At 36.4% G+C, this 24,498-nt stretch overlaps 1 protein-coding gene across 1 annotated transcript in view; it reads right to left on the reverse strand.

The window, feature by feature from the left end:
* The window catches only part of LOC123775312 (bromodomain testis-specific protein), a 277,850-nt gene that overhangs the window by 96,215 nt on the left and 157,137 nt on the right, over positions 1-24,498 (reverse strand). Inside the window, 4 exon segments of the mRNA XM_045770359.2 lie at positions 556-690; positions 4,783-4,923; positions 8,673-8,843; positions 13,289-13,682. Coding sequence (XP_045626315.2) covers positions 556-690; positions 4,783-4,923; positions 8,673-8,843; positions 13,289-13,682 — 841 coding nt within the window.

Genomic DNA, 24,498 nt, shown 5'->3' on the forward strand with positions numbered 1-24,498 from the left:
ATGTGTAGGTGTGACCCAGCCTGACCTCGCTCATGCCAACCAACAGCTCCACATCTCATCCCAGTGCACAAACTCGCTGACCCCCTGAACACATCCCTGCACTCTGGCCTGATCCTTACAGTACAATCTTTGTGCCTTGTTCTTGTGTCCACAGTGGTGGGGAGAGACAAGTCATTAACATAATAATAATATTAAACCCTTCTAGGATAAAAAAAATGTAGAAACAGTGTAGAAATATGAATAAGAATATGAAGAACAGATGAGTATAAAAAGAAAATTGATAGTTCTGAGGAAAGTTGTATAAAAGAAATTGTGAAAGGCAGCACTGTCATGTTCAGGGCATGGTATGAACCATGGTATGGTATGTACACAGCCCCAAGCTTAACTTATAATATAAATAAGTTCATGTGCCACTTTTATCTGGCACACTAGGAATGAACTATGTACAAATGAATAAAAAATGAGAAAAAATATATCAGTCGAATGACATAACAATATTGGTCACGATGATACAAAAATGGTTTTATTTCGAAGAGTGAGAAATGCACTTCTAACCTGCTTCTGAGTCTGAGGAATCTGATGATGATGATGATGATGATGATGAAGATGAATCACTGTCTGAAGAGGAGGAGCTAGATTCTGTTAAGCGTGATGTGCCTCCTCCAACCACATCAACGCTCTTATTTTCTTCTGAAAAGTAAAAGAAAACTTTTGTAAGGTTTTATATGTTTAAAAGTTAAACTTAGGAATGAATAAAAATTTCCTTTTAATGCCTAGTGGTAATAATCATTACTCACTTAATGGAAATATATAAACAAATGTGCACTAACATATGCACTAATGTTTCACTACTGGTATGAGTAAACGAACTGCCTTTTCTATACTGAGGCTAATACGCATGAGCAAGTTAAAATATCCATAATCATTTTCTATAATGCAGTACACACTAGCAGGTGATTTAGTTTGGAAGAAATTATGTAAAAATAAAAAAATTCACCTCACAAAGTGACACTTTTAATACGACCTCTGTACTAGTAATCAGTAACAAAAGGCTCAACATGGAATACTTTCACATATGGAATCAAGATTAGAAACGTTTAGAATGCAACTAATTTAGGAAGACATCGAGGTGCCAGATAACATTAAATACATGCTGGGGCAAACTGTGGATAGAATGGCTTATGTCACATCATCAAAGAGGATTCACCTGAATTAAGGGCAGCTGGAGTCATGACATTTTTCACTAAAGAAATGAAAAGAAATCAATTTTTTCTGAAAAATCTTTATAATAGCCAAGATGACCTCTCTGGATACTGTTGCTTAATAAATATTAAATCCTAGTTATTATGCATATTAAGTCATTAATTTAAAGAATTTTCAAGCATGTGGAACCACCACCATGTTCAAAATATTTAGTTTAACCCTTAAAGTGCGCATGGCGTATATATACGCCCTGAGTAACATGTCCCACGGTGCGCATGGTGTATATATACGCCCTGAGTAACATGTCCCACGGTGCGCATGGCGTATATATACGCCATATGGTGCCAGGCCCGATTCAAATGGCACGCGGCTACACGGGGTTCACAGTAGCTTCCTCAGGGCTCTTGTAAACAGACACCATTTTTTTTTAAAATCGTGGGCAATATTCTTAGGTGTGAGAGGCACAGTACTGTTGGAGCAACCAAGGCTGGCGCATGCAGCATGTGCGAACAGCATTGCTGTTCAGCTTGTGACCACAGCATCGCCGAAAAATGTCAAAATAAATATATAATTGTTATTATTTAGCGATGACAATATTACAGATGACCCATGACTGTGATATAAATAACCAGGGTTGTGATAATAGCAGGACTGTTGTAATAATTAGCGCTGTGGGAGGAGTGATGCTGAGAGACAGAGGGAGACAGCATCGTTTACTGACTGTGTGGGTACCTGTTATTGTTTGCAGTTCACCATACCAGGTCAGTGGTTCTCTATGGTGAACACAAATGTAGATACTTATATATAATTTGTGTATTAGTGTAATAACAACAAAAGGATTATGCTGGGAGGAGCCATATGGGTGACAGAGGTGACGTCGTCTGCACGATTTGTCTAGCTGTTTAGAGGGTGGCCACTATGCTCTTTGGGCGCACTACAAGCTTAGGTGTACAGTTACGGTGCATAAAACATGTAGATACTTATATATAATATGTGTATATAGGGTAATAACACTGCAAACAGTATTGTTGGAGGAGAAAGTTTAGTGCGTGTGACCTTGAATGAGTGAGGGAGCCGCCAGCCGCCATCTGTGTATAGCGACGACTCTTAGTGCCTGAACTAACTATATCAGTTTAGCTGTACCGTTGTGGTGAACAAAATATATACATACTTATATATAACGTCTGTATATAGTGTAATAACACCACAAATGGTATTGTTGGGGAAGAAAGTTTAGTGCGTGTGTTGAGGGAGTGGCAGCGAGTGGCTGGCTGGTGTGTGGCGGTAACTCCTCGCTGCTTTTCGACTCTCAATACCAACTTAGTGGTTCGTTATGGTGACCAAAACATGCAGATACTTATTTATAACCTGTGTATAGAGTGTAATAGCAGCAAAACTATTTGTTTATTGTTTTATAAACATAATAATTGAATCACTAATATGCACATCATACTTTTGAGTGTAGCGATTATTCACCACTTTTATTATATAAATATATTACAATACACACTATTGAATAATATTACTGCAAAAAAACTAAGAAAAAATCAATCGGATACATTCAAACAATTAGGTAATAATATCTTTGTGGCAACTCCCACCTGTCAGCGCGGGTGACGCTGACCGGGTCTGACGACCGCTCTGTCAACGCCCACTTTTTGCCAGACTTCCTCGGTCAATTGCGCCCAAAATATGTCACCTACGATTTATTTTTTATTTTTCCCGTGCTCAGGGGACACAAATTAACATGTTTAGAAGATGAAATAAAATTTTGAATTTTTTTTTCTTGAGCACAGGGGTGTAAATGTCCCCAGGACCCCTGAGCAGTGTAAGGGTTAAACCCATTTTGAGTTTTTCTTTCCACCCATATTTTTTTTTCCTCTTGAATCCTACTAGAAAACAAAACAAACATAGAACTCTATCTAATTTTCAGATACAGTTCTGATACCAGTCTCAGATTTATTTAATTTGAAGTTCTGTATTACTAATTACATGGCATTTTTAGAATATCTTTTTTATATTTTACTACCATTGGTAATTTACAAATAAACTTATAAATATATTATTTTAGAATAATAGTAATAAATAGTGGTGACCCAGAGCGGAGAGAATTGTGCACTCCTTGTTATTCTTTTACACGCTTGTCTGGGCAAGTATACAAAAAATGCTTGACCTGAGTGACAGCTAAGCCAATGCAAATCCACTTTTGATGAGAACAAATATCTAATGAATATTCTACATGGAACCACTTCCTCAAGGAAGGGACATTCCTGGAGGAAACAAAACATCAAAGATATAGTCAGTTGTAGGTTATCTTGAGATGATTTCAGGGCATAGCGTCCCCGCGGCCTGGTCCTCAAAGGAACCTTGAGGTTTGTCGACCTTGAGGAGGCCAACCAGGCCTCTTTTTTTTGTTACATATCCCCAGGAATCAGCCTGTAGCAACTGTCTAGCTCCCAGGTACCTATTTACTAGTAGGTGAACAGGTGAAGTAGGATGAAAGAAACTCTGCTAATTTGTTTCAATCTCCACCGAGGATCGAACTGGGAAACTTAGGACTATGAATCCTGAGCGCTGTACACTCAGCCGTCAAACCCCTTAGGCCTATAGTCATAGTCAGGAACTTGTAAGTAATACTTCACTGTACATGGGCTGAAATCTTTTTCTCCCCAAAATATTAACACTATCGTGTGCAGCGCGTGAGCGGCGCAGACTTTGACGTCAAGGGACGTGCGGCGACGCCTAAATGTGTACACTCGTTTCAGTTTTCTCGCCTTAATTCTCGTGCAACGTTGTTCGTTTTGGCATCATTGTGTTCGCAATTAAATTCCCTGCAGATGTATATGCATATAATGTCCAAAAGCCTGGCGAGACTCCTCACAGCAAAGCCTAAAGTTACCCGTGAACGAGCACCAATTTCCACACCACAAACTAATGTGTATACTCGTTCAGTTTGATAACATCAATTTTCATGTTACATCGCTCGATTTGGAATCAAATTGTTCGCAATATAAAGGCGCGCATTGTAAAACTAGTCTCATAATAATAAAGCAATAACTGGAATTTTAACAAATATTTAAATTTTGGATGCTCATCATCAAAATTATTTATATCTTTCCAGTTTTCTGACATCAATTTTCGTGTTACGTCGCTCGTTTTGGTATCTAATTATTTGCAATCTAAAGGCGCGCATTTTAAAACTAGTCCCATAATAATCGCACAATAAATAGAATTTTAACAAATATTTTAAAATGTAAAATTTAGACCCAAAAACGTATTTATAATCTTTCAAGTGTTCTGACATCAAGCTTCATGTTATATCTTTCATTTTGGTATCATATGTGCGCATTCTAAAGTTGCTTATTTTGAATCTATTCCAAGGTCGATCAGATAAAAAATGAATTTTATACAAATATTTTTGTAGTGGACTCGGTTAGGACTCAAGAGAAAAAAAATGAACGTGATCGGTGTCCAAAGAGAGTGATAGTGTTAACCAAACATAAAGAAGCATTTTAGAGATTTATCACTTCATAAGTGACAATAAAGGAAAATCATTAATTAAACAGAATAATGGCAAACCTTTTTTGGGCGTCTTCTTGGCTGCTGCAGGAGTTCCCAGCTGTCCCGTCACATCTTGTAACCGTTTTTCCAGTTCCTGCTTCTTTTCTGCCATAGATTCTTCTTTAGTTTTTGACTGGACACTCTTTTTTTCAGGTCGAGCTAAAATAAGAAAAAGAACAAATTAAAGGGCTGGGGTCTTTTAAACTCGATATAGTTTGACCAAAAATAGAAAAATATAGGAAAATTATCTGTATTTTGTAGCATCTGGCATCATTTTCATGACTATCTTGTCTCTTTTAAATAATAATTTTGTTTAAATTAATAACCAATCCCTCCCCCCACCCCCATCGCAAAAATGTCCATCAGTATTCTTGAGTCATCCCAGCTGTACATTGATTGTGTTCCAATACAGTAATTTGATTTTTTGGGGAAAAATTCTGAAAACTTTTTTTCCAGAGAAAATAAAAGGAAAAAGGAAGGTGTGTGTGTGTAGTTACCTAAATAATTACCTAAGTGTAGTTACAGGATGAGAGCTACGCTCGTGGTGTCCCGTCTATCCAGCAGTCTGTCATATAACGATTTAAATTACTGACGGTTTTGGCTTCCATCATCCTTCTCACTTAACTTGTTCCAACTGTCTACCACTCTGTTTGCGAACGTGAATTTTCTTATATTTCTTCTGCATCTTTGCTTAGTTAGTTTAAGTCTATGACTTCTTGTTCTTGAAGTTCCAGGTCTCAGGAAATCTTCCCTATCGATTTTATCAATTCCTGTTACTATTTTGTACGTAGTGATCATATCACCTCTTTTTTTTCTGTCTTCTCGTTTTGGCATATTTAATGCCTCTAACCTCTCCTCGTAGCTCTTACCCTTCAGTTCTGGGAGCCAATTAGTAGGGAGGGGGGGGTGGGACAGAGGGAGGGAGGGAGGGAGGGAGGGAGGGACGGAGGGAGGGAGGGAGTAGGGGGGGAGGGACAGAGAGAGGGAGTAGGGGGGAGGGAGTAGGGGGGTATACTGTATATACAGTATACCCCCCTACATGTATATGTTGTATAGTGTCTACACTGTGACACTATACAACACCTCACATGTAACGGTGCTGTTATGGCACTGAGCGCAACTTCCCTGGCACGTGTCAATGCCATTTATCGGTATGAAAGAGGAGGCAGTGGCTGGTACTGAGATCAATAGTTCCTGATATTTGTTTTTGTAAACCCTGGCACCCAAATATTACTGAAATAAATGATGCCATCATAGCAGGTGCCAATATGTGATACAACAGCGCCAATAAAGCCAATGTATTGAAATGCTGAAAAAATGTTTTATAATAAATATTTATGTATGTATATATGTATTTATTCGTAGGTAAATGTATGGAATTCACTTTCCATTTTTGTTTTAATAATTTTGATTAATTTCAATTCAAAATATATTGACCTAGAACTTTCACATATTCGAGTACAAATTACTTCCAATAAAGATGAAACTTACAAGAAAATTTACAGAGTAGAAGAACCAACATTATTGTTGAGTACTACAATTTCAATAATTCTTTAAAACAAAATTACAAATGTAAAATTTTTTAGAGCTACAAATTACTAGTCGATTCTCTGCATTTTCACATATTATTTGAAACTATTTCAATCTAAAAGAACTGGGTACATTTTTTCAATGAAACACAAAACTTAGGAAGTCATAAATTTAAAATTGACTATGTAATTGGAAGGGTTTAATGAAAATTTGTTTGCAGCAAACTATACTTGACAGCAGTCTGAAATACTAGCTGATGAAAATTATATGATATTCTGATAGCATACTGAAAAGAAAAGAAATCTATGTATATTTATTGTCTGAAATTTTTTGAAAATTAAAAAAAATTTTTTTTTTATTAATTTGTTTTCTTGTTATTTTTGTTATGTTACCATGTTGAACATTTAGGAAACGTTGGAAAAAATTAAATACAAAAAAATATATGAAAAAAAACCTGGCCCCTTTATTTTGTAACATATATATATATATACAGTATATGTCATCTAGACCAGGCATGTCAAACTGAGGGTCCCCTGAGGAACATATAGGTCACATATATGTTGTTATGAGGGCTTCTCTTGTTTTCCTGAAATCTATTGAAAGGTGCTAGTTTAAAATATAAAAACTGCAGTTTTAGCCTTTATGTGACCAAATTACAGTAGCCTTTGTGCGGGCTGCAGGTGTGCTTGCAAAGGGTCGTATGTTTAACATGCCTGACCTAGAGACAATACTTATATTGTAATTAGTAAACTGAGCAATAAGAAATCCATGAATAATTTTTTTATTTGGGGGGGGGGGGAGGGGGGCAAGTATGTGATCTGAAGAGTGTAAAAGAGAGGAAAGTCTTAAACCTTAAAATCTTACACTACAACATAAAAACACTTCTTGACAGTTTTACATTAAAGATATGGGTGGTCAAATCAACTCAGGCCATGAACTTCATTCACTAGCCAGTTCTCAAGGACACTACTGTTCTGGAGATCTTAAACTGGGGAAGATTGCTTTTAAGTCGAGTCAATAGTGACTGCTTCCAAGTTGCTCCGAGCGTGGCCTCAGGCTGGGCTCGGGGAGTAGAACTCCCAGAAATCTATTATGCTCCAGGTATGCTATTATGCAATTACACCTAACAAACAAAAGGTCAATACAGTAATATACTATTATGCTCCAGCTAAGTTCCAAACAATGAAGACTTTAAACCAAGGATAGCCTAAGCATAATTCCTAAAATGCATAACTAAACATAACACTAAACAAATGCATAACTAAAATGCATAACTATTTTGCCATCTTAATTTGAAGTTAAGCATTTCTCTGTCGTTATCAAACATAACCTGAAAAATCAAGCTTTACTCCTGCACCCAGCTTTCCAAATGTTACTTGTCCAACGCAATGGCTCCCAATACTCTATTTCTTTTTATTTCTGTTGTTAAATCTATGGATGGAGGTAGTCTCTGCAATTTTCCCTTCTAGTTCGTTCCTCTTATTTAGTGTTGAAGAAGAGTTTCATCACATCCCTAACTTGCAAGTATGTCCTCTCATTATATTACTATTCTACTAAACATTAAATTTTTATTTAATTAATACTTCGGAGTCTTTTATACGTCTCGGGTCATGTCTCTTCTCTTTCTCCTTTCTTACATTGTCATTTGGCCCTGCTCTCTCAGTCTATCACTACAGTCCCCTCAATTCTGAAACTATTCTTGTTGCAAACCTCTGTGCTTTCTCAATATTCATTTGGATGATTTAACTCTTTGACTGCAATAAAATTAACAACTTACTCTGCAAAATAATGTCCTCCACTGATAAAAGCAATTTTTACTACATGCAAAAGAACAAGGCAAAAAAGTTCGTACATCCTCTAACTTTCATCATATGGCTCCCAAAATAAGAAGTATGGGCCATGTGGCTAAAGTTACAGAGGGAAAGAGAAGAAAATGTAATCCAATGCGAAAGATTTAAATGACCATTAGAAGTGTTATAATCATTAATGGTAAATTAGAAGTAAATCAACCAACAAGAAAAAAAAAAGAAATAAGTGTAAGGAAAACAAAGCAAATTCCTTTCCCCCCAGGTTAAAATAGCAGGGCAAAACTACCCTACTCCAATTTTGATGTACAGAGGTGTCAAAATATCATTTGAAACTAAACACTTAAAACACCTGATAAAGTAGACACTAGAAGGCTACTCTGCTAAATTTACAGGTTCTGCTCCTTAGGCCAATACATGAGTGAATGGAATTTAAAAGCCAACCCCTTAAGCATTCTGAAGTTATAGTTCTATAATTGGCAGAAAAAATGAATGTGCAACTATTACAATGGTCATTGAAACTTGTTAAATACTGCATGCACTGACACCTTGTAAGGTAAGTAGTTTACTCACTGTAAATCTTTTTAGGTTTTTTTCGAAGACAGGAAGCAACATATGCTTCTAGTTCTCTTAACGTTGATGGTTTTAATGTTTCAAAATCAATTTCTATTTCATCTGGATTGGAGTCCCTTAGTGAAGGTTCCCTAGTCTGGATGATATGCACCACTCGACCCAGTTTATCACCTGTCGAAAATTTAAAAAAAATACAATTTACAACTTACAATGCACTTTACCAGCTTTCAAAACTTATTACTAATGCACTGGTCCTAAAGAACTAATTATTAATTTAATAAAAAAACAGAAGAAAGAGATGTATGGAATTCTATGATTTATTTATAAATATACAGGAAGCTGGGCAAATGTATTCAATATTAGTGATGGTGATATAGCATTACCAGAACCTAATAACACAAGTGGTACATGGGGAGGAGTAAAAATATCAAGTTGGGCCAACAAACAAACCAATTGAAGATACATATTGAATCTACAAAGAGAGATGAAAGAACTAAATATGTTATGTTTAGAATACACATACCCCTCGGAGAGTGTATTTCAAAATATAAAGTGTTACAGTGAATAGTGGAAATGTAATGGTTACAATATAAAGATTAAGGAATATATAAAAGATAATACAATGAGTTTATGCCTGGTAAGTGTGGGGAGGGAAGTGTAGGTGTTGGCAGTCATGTACCAATGGTGATGCCAATAGTCATTGCAGTAGTGGTAGTAGTGCAACCTGTCCTCTTAAAAAGAACGTCGCTTTTGGCCGTTTGCCCGTATGGCCGAATATGGACGTAATTTGAAAGTGAAAAATAAATGAATATAAATTTGGGATTTTTTTTTTCAGCAACAGTAAGTTAAGGGTCCTCTGATAGGTTAGGTGGGCAGGAAATTCTCATAAAGTTTCAAAACGGTATGAAAAACGTTAATGGAAAAAATCCTTTACTAAGCTGGAGGAAAAAGCCAGACGACTCAAACAGAAAACGGAACAGTACGTCACTTTTGTGAGTCGATTTAATTTCAAATTAAGTCCAAATTCGGCCATAGCGCGCATACCAGCCAAAAGTGACGTTATTTTTAAGAGGACGGGTTGAGTAGTGAGTGTTGAGTATAGGCAATGGTGACAGTACCATAGTAGTGACTGTTGTGGGTGGTGGTGGTGGTGGTAATAGTAGTGACTGTTGTGGGTGGTGGTGGTGGTGGTAATAGTAGTGACTGCTGTGGGTGGTGGTGGTAATAGTAGTGTGCTGTTGTGGGTGGTGGTGGTGGTAATAGTAGTGACTGCTGTGGGTGGTGGTGGTGGTAATAGTGACTGTAGTGGTGGTGGTGGTAATAGTAGTGACTGCTGTGGGTGGTGGTGGTGGTAGTGGCTGTGGGTGGTGGTGGTGGTAATAGTAGTGACTGCTGTGGGTGGTGGTGGTGGTAATAGTGACTGTAGTGGTGGTGGTGGTAATAGTAGTGACTGCTGTGGGTGGTGGTGGTGGTAATAGTGACTGTAGTGGTGGTGGTGGTAATAGTAGTGACTGCTGTGGGTGGTGGTGGTGGTAATAGTGACTGTAGTGGTGGTGGTGGTAATAGTAGTGACTGCTGTGGGTGGTGGTGGTGGTAATAGTATTGACTGTTGTGGTGGTGGTGGTAATAGTAATGATTGCTGTGGGTGGTGGTGGTGGGGTATTAACTTAGTAGTGAATGTTGTGGGTTGTGGTGGTAATAGTAATGACTGCTGTGGGTGGTGGTGGTAATAGTATTGACTGCTGTGGGTGGTGGTAGTAATAGTAATGACTGCTGTGGGTGGTGGTGGTAACAATATTGACTGCTGTGGGTGGTGGTAGTAATAGTAATGACTGCTGTGGGTGGTGGTGGTAATAGTATTGACTGCTGTGGGTGGTGGTGGTAATAGTATTGACTGCTGTGGGTGGTGGTAGTAATAGTAATGATTGCTGTGGGTGGTGGTGGTATTAACTTAGTAGTGAATGCTGTGGGTGACGGTGGTAGCTACACAGTAATAAACATTGTGGTAGTGGTAGACTGTGGTAGGTGGTGGTAGATGGGTAGTTCTATCAGATTGTTATGTTAAAATTCTGCCCAAAAGGATCAGCTGGAGTTATGAATGCAGTTATGCATAATAAATGACATTGTTTAATTGCAAGTTTATGTAAAAGAAAAATTAACGAGTTTAATTCTCCAATATTAAGTAAAACGATACAGCAATGATATTGAACCTCCTCTTAAGTGGACAGTCTAAGACAATGCTATGATGCCTTATTCCATTTACTGCAATTAAGGAGAATGTAAATATTTAAAACTATTAGAGTTATGATGAAATTTTGAAGTTATCAATATTTGGTCAGGTTATAAAAATATACAATTGCAAACCTTTAACGGGTATTGTTTTCAACTGAGATTATTGGTATGATACTCACAAATTGGAATGTGTATGTGTAAAAGTTTTGTGAGCAACTATGCTTATTCGTTTACAAGATATCACTTGGGTCACCCTATCTTATGGACGATTTTTAAAAGGTTCAGAAATTTGATTTAAGAAGGTAATATGGCCCAGTAACAATTGAGATTTTCAGTGCAGCACTATACAAAATTCCTAAAATTTTGAAGTCACTATACAAGTGTTCTCCAGATATCACACAAGAACTACACATAAAGGCAGAAATAAAAAATTTGTGCATTATAAGACACTTCTCTGGAGGTATACTTAATGATGTAAGAGAATGTGCTACAATGGTAATTGCCTTTGCAATTATTTTGCAAGTGATGAAGAGATGTGGAAAATGATCATGAGAGAAAATACTGTGCATGTGAAAATTTAAGCAGCTGAAATGAATTAAACTGAATGGAAGCGGCTTGCTAATAAAGAATCCATGACCTAAATCACAATGGTTAAATTATGTCTAGTTTAAGAAACTAAGTAGTTAATGTTTTATTTTTTCATGTTGATGTTTAGTGTTAGTTTTTTTCATAATGGCATCAAAAGGTATTATAACAAGCCATGACAGACTTTTCCTACAATAACTAACAAGGCAGTTTTTCTCCAGCCAATGATGGCAATCATTGAAAAGACTGTGAAAGCCATGAAAGATGGCAAAGAAAGGCAACAATAGGGTAGTGATGTGATAAATCACTGCTTTTCTTAACTAATAGCTGAAACTCAGTGACTAAATAACTTAATGAACAACAGATATTAGAAATTATATCAATGAATGATGAAAACAAATGCAGAAAATTACTGGATATAAATCTGAAAGCAGAAAACTCTGGCATAAATTCTTACATGATATAAAAAAATGCAAAACCACTGACAGACACACAATATATCTTAAGTTTCATACAGTATTGAATTCATATTAAAGAAAAATAATTGCAATGAATGTAATGAAACGCCATTTTCTAGGTGAGCCCCCGAGGCTCCATGAAGCTATCTGAACTGATATGTACTATATTAGTTTGGGGTCCCTAGAATCATAAAGAACAGGTGTGTTGGGCTGCTGGCTCCCCCTTAGCAGGTGGGGGGTGGGTAGCACTAACGAGCAGAAGTGCTAGTCGCATGAAGTATTGCTTGTTTGGTATCAAGCATTTCATTTCAGCTACTTAAATTTTCACATGCACAGAGTTTGGTATTTGGTATTTAATTACTATTAAATTGGATTCTTTCAAGGGGAGTTATTTTGATCTTTTGGGATGTAGATTGCACAGGTTAACCAGACAGTGGTCTGTTTTGATTTGCCTACATTTCTGAGTCCTTCACTGGTTGATGGCAATTATGGCATACAGTACTTTAAATGTAATGTACTCATACCCCAATGCTCCCTGAGCCTCTGAGGGGACCAGGTTCTAGCTCATGGTTCCCAGTAGGCATAATAACTCTTGTGACTGATGACCCCAAACTAACATAGCACATATCAGTTTGGATAGCTTCAGGGAGCCGACAGGGGCTCCCCAGGGAAAAACACTAATTAAAACCAGGTTTGTGTACACATATATAATACGTGCCTGCGAAAATACTACAATCAGTGCAATCCTGGTTCTATATGAGATGTATTCCTACAACATTATTCATCTCATACCACATGGGACATCACTTCCACAAACATGATGTTTAGGTAAAAATTGTTCTATTCTCTTTTGAAAAATTTCTTGAAAAAAATATGACGTGTTATAGGATGAAGAATATTACAAAATTTTGTTTAAATAAATTATGCATAGTATAATTTAAAGGGTCATTAATAAAATAACAATTAAATGAATAAAAGTTCCGTAATTTTTTTTTTTTATAAACAAAACCATGCTAAGCTTAATCACTTTTCTTAAAAGTCCTAAATTCTCATAAGTTTTGTAATAACTAGTTGAATTTCTATGAAAAAAGTTCATTATTGGAACTCAAGAGTTAATATGAAATTCAATATTTACGCAATTAATGAATTAGTAAAAATAAAAACTAGTTGTGGTCCATACCTCAAGTACAGTATACTGTACTTGATAAAACTTACTTCAATCTCTTTAGTTTGAATAAACCAATGTAAACATATTTAATGCATAATGAAAAAATGTGAATCAAAATTACCAATGTACTTTAGATTCCAAACAGTCTATATGTTATGAAATCAGAAACTTACCAGGAAGTTTATTTATATCTAAACTAAGTTGCCTCTTCTCATCATATGACATAGGTTTGGCATTGTCCTCATCCTCAGAATCAAACACCATTCCCGGCGCTCCACCAGCTGCCTTTTTCTTTGATTTACTAGCATTAGACCGTTGTCTCTTTTGTTTGTTGTTACTCGTTTTATTTTTCTTAGGTTTAGGAGGAACTGGGCCCGGTGGTGGTACTATAGGGGGCACTATAGTGGAAGAAACAACCGCTGCAGCCGGCGTGCTCTGGTTCAGTATGGGTGCGGAGGTGACTGGTATGTTCGGTAATTCTGCAAGTATTTTTTCACGATCTTTACTTTTCTTTTTAGTCTTTTTCTTCTTTTCCTTCCCTCTTCTTAATGACTCTTCTACCAACAACTGAAAAGAAATATAGGCATTTATATTTACAAAATAAACTGACATTGTAGCCAGGCTTCTAACAACTCAATACTAACTAAATCATTACACTGAAGATGATTGATTAATTCAGATGCCTTGTTTTTTTTACAATGGCTACCATTTATTTAAAGACCTTAGATGAGACTTACATGAAGTTTCCTACTTATAGAACAAAGAACAATGGTTTGTAGAAATAGATAAGGAAAAAATATAAGCATTAAGCAATAATGGATAATACCACACTACTATGGGTACAGTAACTCTCATATAAGTTTTTCTAAGATAAAGATATAGTTGTGGAAAAGTCTTTAGAATATCTACAGTACTGGAAAAGTATTAACCCATACAAGTGCAGTCATCGTCATATGTTGATTCCCAGAGTAACGTGATTATCATAATTTATTTAGTTGTTATTGTCTGATTATTCCAGAAGTGATGTAAATATGGTTAAAATATATCTATATGGATGGAATGGAGTTAGGCAGGACCCATAATAAAATTTGTTAATTTTTAATTCCTATCAATGAGATTATCCTGTACCACATGCCATGTGATTATTATTAAATGGCAATTTGGTCTGGATGACATAACCAGACAGAATAATGCCAAAGAAGTGAGTTGCAAGACACATTGTAGGCCTATAGTACAGTACTAATTATTTTTGTCAATTTTATGTTCATACGACCTGTTTTTTCAAATAATACACCATATTTTGATGGCAAAATCCCCAACAGACAAAATGTGTATGATCGGTTAGATTACGTTTGCATTTTAGTAAATCGTTTTTTTCTCTCACTCCTACATGGCGAGCAAGCAAATTGCTTCACCACCTATGCACTGATTCAATGACCCATCCAGCTTCTTGATGAACAAGAGAAAAAAAGATTGCTTACAATATTTTTTTTTTGCATTTTCTGTACTTTATTGCAAATAAATATGTAATAATTTTTTTTATAAACTGCAAGAAAGAATAAAATTTATGAGAATTTTGTTTCATTCCCCCCCCCTCCCTTCCAATGCCAAGGGTTAGGTATTTATTATATAGAAATGTTATATAGTACTAAGAGGTGAGGACAGGTAAGCTGTCAAAACATCATTGTCCACATTCAATTAGACGTGTGTAAAATAACCCATTTCTATCCTCTGTCGTCATAATCAGAGACCTAGTGAAACCACATCTCTACTGCACTTTGGTGGATGTTTGTAAACCAGTAGGTATTAAAGGCGCATTACAAGATTCTGGTGGAGATATGATCTAACAAGGGAAATCAGCATTAGCACATTTAGAAGCTAATAATGCCTCATTGTGTAGAAGAATCAAACTTGGTAGTTCTAACTTACTAACCAGGTGTAATAACCATTCCACTGCTATGGCAAACTTGCATTTAGGCAGCAATATATTTGGTGATAATGCTCATACCCTTTTTATCCTCCAACAATATCTGATTTAATACCCGTCAGTTACTTTTCCGAAACCCCAACCTTTTCATTTTCAAAATTTCAAATTCTGCTTTCTCTTTCATTATTTAGGCAGCATGAATTATTATCATCATACCCTTCACTTTTACTGTATTTGATATTTTGCAGATACACCATACAAGACAAATAATATCAAGTGTGTGGTGTAGACAATGGAGGATGACGGTGGGTTTGGTGTATGGCTTGTGATTATGTGGAGGGCTGGCACTGGTTGGAGGGAGGGTGGATGGGAGGCATAAAGTGAGCAAGTGGTGTTTCGGGAATTTCATTGGATAGCCAGGTGGTTAGTGATGCAATAGGTGGGCATGGTTGAAATTCTGGTGTGAATGTGGGTGTATTGAGTAGTGTGTGGGCACACAATGGGTGTACAGTGGGTGATCATCTGGTAGGTGGGTGTTGGTGATGAGGAGAGATATGAGCGAGTACTACCTGTGACTATTACATGGGATCTTCTACCCAGGCAGACTGATCAGATATCAGGGTTTTCTTGTTTTGATTTCAATACTCCCCAAAGTTATCAGAATGTGACTGACCCAACATTTCCAGCAGGAACTTGTCTAATGCACACTTAAAAACTTTTTAACTTTTAAACATCTTTATTCTGGTGGCTGTGGTGGTGGTGGAGACTGAGTGTAGCGCTAGCGTGCGCACTCGCTCGCTCGCTCTCTCTCGCACTCTCTCTCTCTCTCTAGCGCTCTAGTCTGTCTGTCTGTCTGTCTGTGTCTGTCTGTCTCTCTCTCTCTCTAGCGCTCTCTTGCACTCTCTCTCTCTCGCACTCTCTCTTTCATTCCCTCTCTCTCTTTCATTCTCTCTCTCTTTCATTCTCCTCAACATTAAAATTTGTTATTTTTTCCCCTTAATTATTAGAGTTGTGGATGGAACTGGTTTTAGCAACCTCTTCCTTCAATACATTTCACTTGCCAACCACCCAAAATGAGCATGAGAACTTCCTTACATCAATATGACCAAATGTGTGTCTACTTCCCATATCCCATTATCGCCCCCCCCCCTTGTTCACTTTGTCTATTCCTCTCAGAGTCTTGTATGTAGTGATTATATCATCTGTTTCTTCTCTTATCTAAGGTTGTGAGGGCTAGTTCCCTAAATCTCTCCTTGTAGAATTCTCAATTCTGGTACTAATCTAGTTGCTAACCTCTGAATTCTCTCTCTCTCTCTCTCTCTCTCTCTCTCTCTTTTTGTATGCGCGGGCACGCTTCACATAGGAGTGTGCTCCAAGCTGGTGCATGGGGAGTGGGGATATAATGTACCTATAAGGATGTAATGAAGTTATCCTAGACTTATGGAAAATTTTGAAATTATCATAAATTACAATTTGGTGTTTCTTGAGCAGTGTTAGATTCAATTTTTTTGTTTACAACACTACCAGACTGAATACTGTAGCAGCAAATGAGTGGGTTGCATGACACTTCTTTTGACTGTGCCAAGAACAGATGGATGGGCAATAATGGTCTACATATTACATTGTACACAAACAAACAATACTCAACCACTTTTTCTCAATTATATGTAAATAGAGTTATTTCACACACTGCAAACCAATATGAAAAAACAAGCATATAAACCATTTAACAATTAACATGATCACCACAACTTTCCCCAGCTAAATAGCGTGTCAAGCCAAATCATGTTGCGCCAAATCCACGGACAAAATCACTCCCTACCAAGATCTTCTTGATGCATACAAGACCAGACATACTTTAAAAGTATATTCTCCTGTCTTTTTGTATGAATATGATTATTTTCCATGATTTTTGTTGGCATAGGAGACAACACAATATATAAATATTTAACAATCATATTGTGTTGGGTTGACTGCATCTATCTAGACCTAAAAAAAGGCTTTTCGACAGAGTTTCAGATAAGAGGTTGTTCTGGAAACTAGAAAATATTGGAGAGGTAACAGGTAAGCTTCTAACATGGATGAAAAATTTTCTGACATAGAAAAATGAGGGCAGTAATCAGGGGCAATGTATCGAACTGGAGAAATGTTACAAGTGGAGTACCACAGGGTTCAGTTCTTGCACCAGTGATGTTTATTGTCTACATAAATGATCTACCAGTTGGTATACAGAATTACATGAACATGTTTGCTGATGATGCTAGGATAATAGGGAAGATAAGAAACCTAGATGAAGACCCCACACGACCTATAAATTATGTGAGAAATCTTTAAAGAATTATGACAAAGAAAGGGATCTAGGGGTGGTTCTAGATAGAAAACTATCACCTGAGGACCACTTAAAGAACGTTGTGCAAGTAGCCTATGCCACACTTTCTAACTTCAGAATTGCTTTTAAATACATCGATGGCGAAATACTAAAGAAACTGTTCACGACTTTTGTTAGGCCAAAGCTGGAATATGCAGCTGTTGTGTGGTTCCCATATCTTAAGAAGCACATCAACAAGCTGAAAAAGGTGCAAAGACATGCTACTAAGTGGACTCTCACAACTGAAGGGCAAGAGCTACGAGGAGAGGTTAGAGGCATTAAATATGCCAAAACTAGAAGACAGAAGAAAAAAGAGATCATATGATCACTACGTACAAAATAGTAACAGGAATTGATAAAATCGATAGGGAAGATTTCCTGAGACCTGGAACTACAAGAACAAGAGGTCATAGATTTAAACTAACTAAACAAAGATGCAGAAGAAATATAAGAAAATTCACTTTCGCAAACAGAGTGGTAGACGGTTGGAACAACTTAAGTGAGAAGGTGGTGGTGGCCAAAACCGTCAGTAGTTTCAAAACGTTATATGACTTAAGAGTGCTGGGTAGACGGGACACCACGAGCATAGCTCTCATCCTGTAACTACACTTAGGATGTAGTATCAGGAATTGTTACTACAGTATTATCCAATGCCCTTGAGCAGAGGCATTGGATAATACTGCCTATGGTGCAGTTTTCTTTTCTGATAAAGAGAAAGTACAAGACATTGTGAATGAGTTTAATAGTGATTGTAAGAGAAAAAGTTGTAGGTCAATATACAAAAAGTATAGTTATGATTTGAGAGAAGGTAATGGGATGTTGTGAATTCAACTAGTACCATTACTATGTGATCCTAATTGAATGGATGTTTGTCTGCCAAAAGTCTGGGTGCAACAGATTCATTAGTCAGTTGCACTGAAAATTAACAGAAAAATTCCATTAGAGCAAGTTCATCATTTATTAATTTCTTTGCAATTTATATAAACATATCCATATCTATAAAATAGAATGTGTTTGTCTAAGGTTGGAGTGTCAACCTTAAGACACTCCAATTTTCCAAAATGAATCATGATGGGTAATGGACAATTTTCCAAAAATGACAATTTTCCAAAATGAATCATGATGGGTAGTGGAGTGTCAAAGGCCAGTCAGAATCAGCCCAAATGAAATGCTTTAAGAAATATTGGTATTTATTGGTATTTAAAGGACCCTCCCCAATGCAATTTTCATAAAATTTGAGACATTGGTTGTACTCACCTAGTTATGCTTGCGGGGGTTGAGCTTTGGCTCTTTAGTCCCGCCTTTAAACAGTCAATCTACTGGTGTACAGGTTCTTGAGCTTCTCAAGCTCCATCATACCTACATTTGAAACTATGCATAGAGTCAGCCTCCACCACATCACTTCCTTGTGTTGTGTTCCCATGGAATTGTTCAGCAGTTGCAGTGCTATGTAATAAATTTTCTGAGTGGAACTAATTTGAGCATAGCACTTAGTACCTAGACTGTGCACTTCCCAGCATCCCTCTAAGAAGGAACAATAGTGCAAAATGGCAATTGTCTCTCTTTCCTTACTTGTACTATTGCAGTAAATGATCCGTACTTAATAAATAAAATGATTACTGTATATTACATTAATTACTAAAATAATATTAGCTAATTTTACCAATGTTAACATTAATATTTGTACTGCACCAACCAAGAAATCTTGTTCTGAGAATTGTGCTTTTTTTTTTAATTAGGCTATATTTTAATGTTATAGTAATGCTTTTATCACACTTTTTGTTTTGACTTGTTCTAGATGCCATGGTGTACAATGATCAATTTCACGACAAGTAAGAGCATTTTGACGAGTCTTAAAAGATGAGTGTTATTTTGTTAAAAAGATGAAGACAAAAGAAGGGCAGGGGAGGATAGGCATAGCCTGAGCTCAAAACGAGGCAAGCAAGACCCCTGGGAGTAAGATACGAGAAATGGGGCAGAAGGCATGATACTTGTTTAACCCGAGTATTGTTCCAGATAATAAAACAACATGCTTAAATTCTAAAAGTAAATTTTAATTTCCTTCAAATTTGTAAATATTAAATATACATGTAACATCTGATACAAAATATAAACTCTTCATAACAATAAATTCAGGTTCTAGGGCATCAAAATTATTACATTATCCTTCTGGACCAGTTCTTAACATTCAAACAGTCTTTGCAGTCCATTAAGCTTTTTGGGCTTAATATCTTAATAAATTAGTTTGCAATAATAAACCTTGCCTGTACTACTGCAGCATCATGTGCTATAATACTTATTAGCACTATGATTATGCACACCATCAAAGTTATCAAGTCTTGAAGCAAATTGCATTTGAAGACATAAATGACATTACCAAACCTAACACCATGGGTGACAAACTCGGTCCGCCAGACCAATGATGCTTGCCGTCCATAATCCTCCAAAGCTTTGATAAACAGCAATGTTCCAAAGAATTGTAAAGGCAGCAATGTTAATGCTAACTGTTAGAACGTTAAAGCAATATCCTGTGTTCTTAGTTATATTTTCTCTACTTGTGTTAAAGAGACCTTAAATTTGCAAACTTTACCCTATACTATACTGTACTGTACTGTACAGTACTGTATTTCCAACACCATGGTCAATATTTTTTATAAAGATCAAGAATATAGGCATATATTTACTATGATACCTGCTTGATACCTGCAAGATGAGGTTCCGGGAGTTCTACTCCCCAAGCCCAGCCTGAGGCCAGGCTTGGCTTAACTTTTGATGTTTAAAAAAAACTTGTGGGGATACATTAAGGTGATCTTAGTAGTGTGGAACAGTAACTTGTACATTAAAATATCAGCACTTAAAAAATCAGAAATCCCACCTGCTTTGAAGGAAGATATAGGCACTGAATATTATTCAACCAGAATGAGTAATAGTATCTTGAGCAAATACATCTCTAGTTAATAGATTTAGGATAATAGAGAAGACTTTCATAACACCCAAATTTCTAAACCACTCAAGTATATATATATATATATATATTATATATATATATATATATATATATATATATGTCGTACCTAGTAGCCAGAACTCACTTCTCAGCCTACTATGCAAGGCCCGATTTGCCTAATAAGCCAAGTTTTCATGAATTAATGTTTTTTCGTCGACCTAACCTACCTAACCTAACCTAACCTAGCTTTTTTTGGCTACCTAACCTAACCTTACCTATATATATAGGTTAGGTTAGGTTAGGTAGGGTTGGTTAGGTTCGGTCATATATCTACGTTAATTTTAACTCCAATAAAAAAAAATTGACCTCATACATAGTGAAAAGGGTAGCTTTATCATTTCATAAGAAAAAAATTATAGTAAATATATTAATTCAGGAAAACTTGGCTTATTAGGCAAATCGGGCCTTGAATAGTAGGCTGAGAAGTGAGTTCTGGCTACTAGGTACGACATATATATATATATATATATATATATAAAAAAAAAATAGAGACGCAACAATTTAGTGACACCAGCTAATAAGGTCTCGGTGAGATGCATGAGCAGTGTTCCAATGCAAGCCACGAAACAGTAAGAATTTGGTAGTAATTTAGTGGCTTTACTTGAAATATTTGATGAAAGAAAATTTCTAAAGTATAGTACAGAGTAATAGATTAGACTTAACAGTGGACAACTTTATACAATGATAGTTTTTATTCAATTTATTGAATAATTTCAATTTACATTATAATTTATTCAAATTTTTTTACTATCTCACATACTTTATAAAATCGGCACAAACCCTCATCAGAGCAAACGCATGGCGAATTTCAACAAAATTTCCTACACAAATTGATTTTGACAATTCTCTCTAATCAAAAATAATTTGACAATGTAATAATGTGGGCTTACTGAAAAAGTTACAAATTTCTTCCTATTGCATTCATTCATTTTATATTTAAAACGAATTGCAAATAAATACAGTACTAGGAACAGATCTTAACAGGGAGATGGGGAGTGCCAAAATGCTCATTATTGATCACATTCACCAGTAACATTGTTAACCACTGTACTGCGCAGAGTTGTGTATTTTTTTTTAATTAGGCTATATTTTTTGGTGTTTTCATGTTTTCATCACTATGATTTTAAATGAAAATGGTTGAGTTTGGAAACATTTTGACATTAACATTACCTGAACATTTATAAAACAATAAAAATATGTTCTTGACAACTGCACTATGTCCATAATGAACTACACTTTGCCGGTGCGGGTGCAAAGTGCTATGGTTAAACCAAGTTGACAATATAACTTCCAAAAAGGTAAATTTTGTTGACAAATACAGCAGTACTCTACAAAAACTGAGGCAGCGTCTTTGGCAACTATAAATACTATCATTAATACAAGATTGATAAATACTGTAGAACCCTCAACATATTTGAGTTATTTATTAAATCCTTAATAAATTTATAGAAAACAAAAAATTATATATATATATATTATACATACATACATACATACATACATACATACACACACACACACACACACACAGGTGCCTATGCCATGCTTTCTAACTTCAGAATTGCTTTTAAATACATGGATGACGATATACTAAAGAAATTGTTCACGACTTTTGTTAGGCCAAAGCTAGAATATGCAGCGGTTGTGTGGTGCCCATATCTTAAGAAGCACATCAACAAACTGGAAAAGGTGCAAAGACATGCTACTAAGTGGCTCCCAGAACTGAAAGGCAAGAGCTACGAGGAGAGGTTAGAGGCATTAAATATGCCAAAACTAGAAGGCAGAAGAAAAAGAGGTGATATGATCACTACATACAAAATAATAACAGGAATTGATAAAATCGATAGGGAAGATTTCCTGAGACCTGGAACTTTAAGAACAAGAGGTCATAGATTTAAACTAGCTAAACACAGATGCCGAAGAAATATAAGAAAATTCACTTTCGCAAACAGAGTGGTAGACGGTTGGAACAAGTTAGGTGAGGTGGTGGAGGCCAAGACCGTCAAGTTTCAAAGCATTATATGACAAAGAGTGCTGGGAAGACGGGACACCACGAGTGTAGCTCTCATCCTGTAACTACACTTAGGTAATTACACACACACACACACACACACATGGGGGCCTCGTAGGCCTGGTGGATAGCGCGCAGGACTCGTAATTCTGTGGCGCGGGTTCAATTCCCGCACGAGGCAGAAACAAATGGGCAAAGTTTCTTTGACCCTGAATGCCCCTGTTACCTAGCAGTAAATAGGAACCTGGGAGTTAGTCAGCTGTCACGGGCTGCTTCCTGGGGTGTGTGTGTGTGTGTGTGTGTGTGTGTGGTGTGGAAAAAAAAAATAAAAGTAGTTAGTAAACAGTTGATTAACAGTTGAGAGGCGGGCCGAAAGAGCAAAGCTCAACCCCCGCAAACACAACTAGGTGAATACACACACACACACACACACACATATGTATATTAGAATCAGTATACGAATCACAGTTGTACTTTATACATAACGTACAGTATATTACATCTTGAGAACTTTATTCATACTTTAATATTTTTTTACTTCATTTAAATCATAAATATCCAATAATGTGTATAGTAACATTATAGTGAGCCATGGCTATGAAGAAAGTTGCCAGCCGTGTTGCAATATAACTGAATTTCTGAATAATTTAAAATGTCAGAAAATGGTGAGGTGTTTGTGACTTTTACCTAATAATAGTGATAAACATGTGATGATGATGTGGTGTTGGGTTGAATGGGCCTACGAGCATGAAGCAAGAGAGAGAGAGAGAGAGAGAGAGATGTATTTAAGTTTCTACTGTACATTCTAGGCATCTATATAGTGTGACTAAATTAATTTCTCTACCCATTCTTTATATTAATTAAAAAAAGAAAACTTACAAATATTTTTTGGCACCTTTGTTTCCTTAACTTGAATCTGTGACATCTTGTTCTTGAAATTGTTGGTTTCTGGAATTCCTCTTTGTCAATTTGGTCGATTCCTGCTATACCTGTATCATGTTGTAAGTGGTGATCATATCACCTTTTTCTTCTATCTTCTAGCTTTGGCATATTTAATACCTCTAGCCTCTCTTCATAACTCTTGTTTTTTTATTAGCTGATACCTGCTTGATGGAGTTCTGGGAGTTCTTCTACTCCCCAAGCCCGGCCCGAGGCCAGGCTCGACTTGTGAGAGTTTGGTCCACCAGGCTGTTGCTTGGAGTGGCCCGCAGGCCCACATACCCACCACAGCCCGGCTGATCCGGAACTTCTCTTAGAAAACAGTCCAGTTTTCTCTTGAAGATGTCCAAAGTTGTTCAGGCAATACTACTTATAGTCGCTGGGAGGACGTTGAACAACCGCGAACCTCTGATGTTTATACAGTGTTCTCTGATTGTGCCTATGGCACCTCTGCTCTTCACTGGTTCAATCCTGCATTTTCTTCCATATCATTCACTCCAGTACGTTGTTATTTCACTGAAAGTTATTTTTTCTGAAAGCCATTTAGTAGCATGCCGATGCACCTTTTCCAGTTTATTGATGTGCTTCTTGAGATAAGGGATTCACTTTGCCAAGTTGTGTTCCACCATACAACCACTGCATATATCAATATTGGTCTCACAAAAACATCTCTATGTGATTCTTAAGTTAGTTTTCAATCTAGCATCATAGGTTTTAGATATTTTTAGCAACTTTTAGATATCTTTCTTTATCAAAATTTTTGTTATAAAGATTTTTCACATAATTTGTAGGTTTTGCGATGTCTATATTATCTTACTCCACATTCCATAGCATGGCATTTATTCACATTAAATTCCATTTGCCAAGTTGTGTTCCATACACATAATTTGTCCAGGTCTTCTGGAAGGGCATGATGATCGTCTGAGTTTCTTATCTTCCCTAAGATCTTAGTATCATCAGCAAACATATTCCAATAATTACTTATTCCTTCTGGTAGGACCTTGTAGACAATGAAAATTACCGGAACAAGAACTGAACCCCGTGGGACTCTACTCGTGGTATTTCTTCAATCTTATACATTACCTCTGATTACTGCTCTCATTTTCTGTCTGTTAGAATGTTTGTTATCCA

The sequence above is a fragment of the Procambarus clarkii genome, chromosome 70, assembly GCF_040958095.1.
Source record: "Procambarus clarkii isolate CNS0578487 chromosome 70, FALCON_Pclarkii_2.0, whole genome shotgun sequence".
Taxonomy (NCBI): Eukaryota; Metazoa; Arthropoda; class Malacostraca; order Decapoda; family Cambaridae; genus Procambarus; species Procambarus clarkii.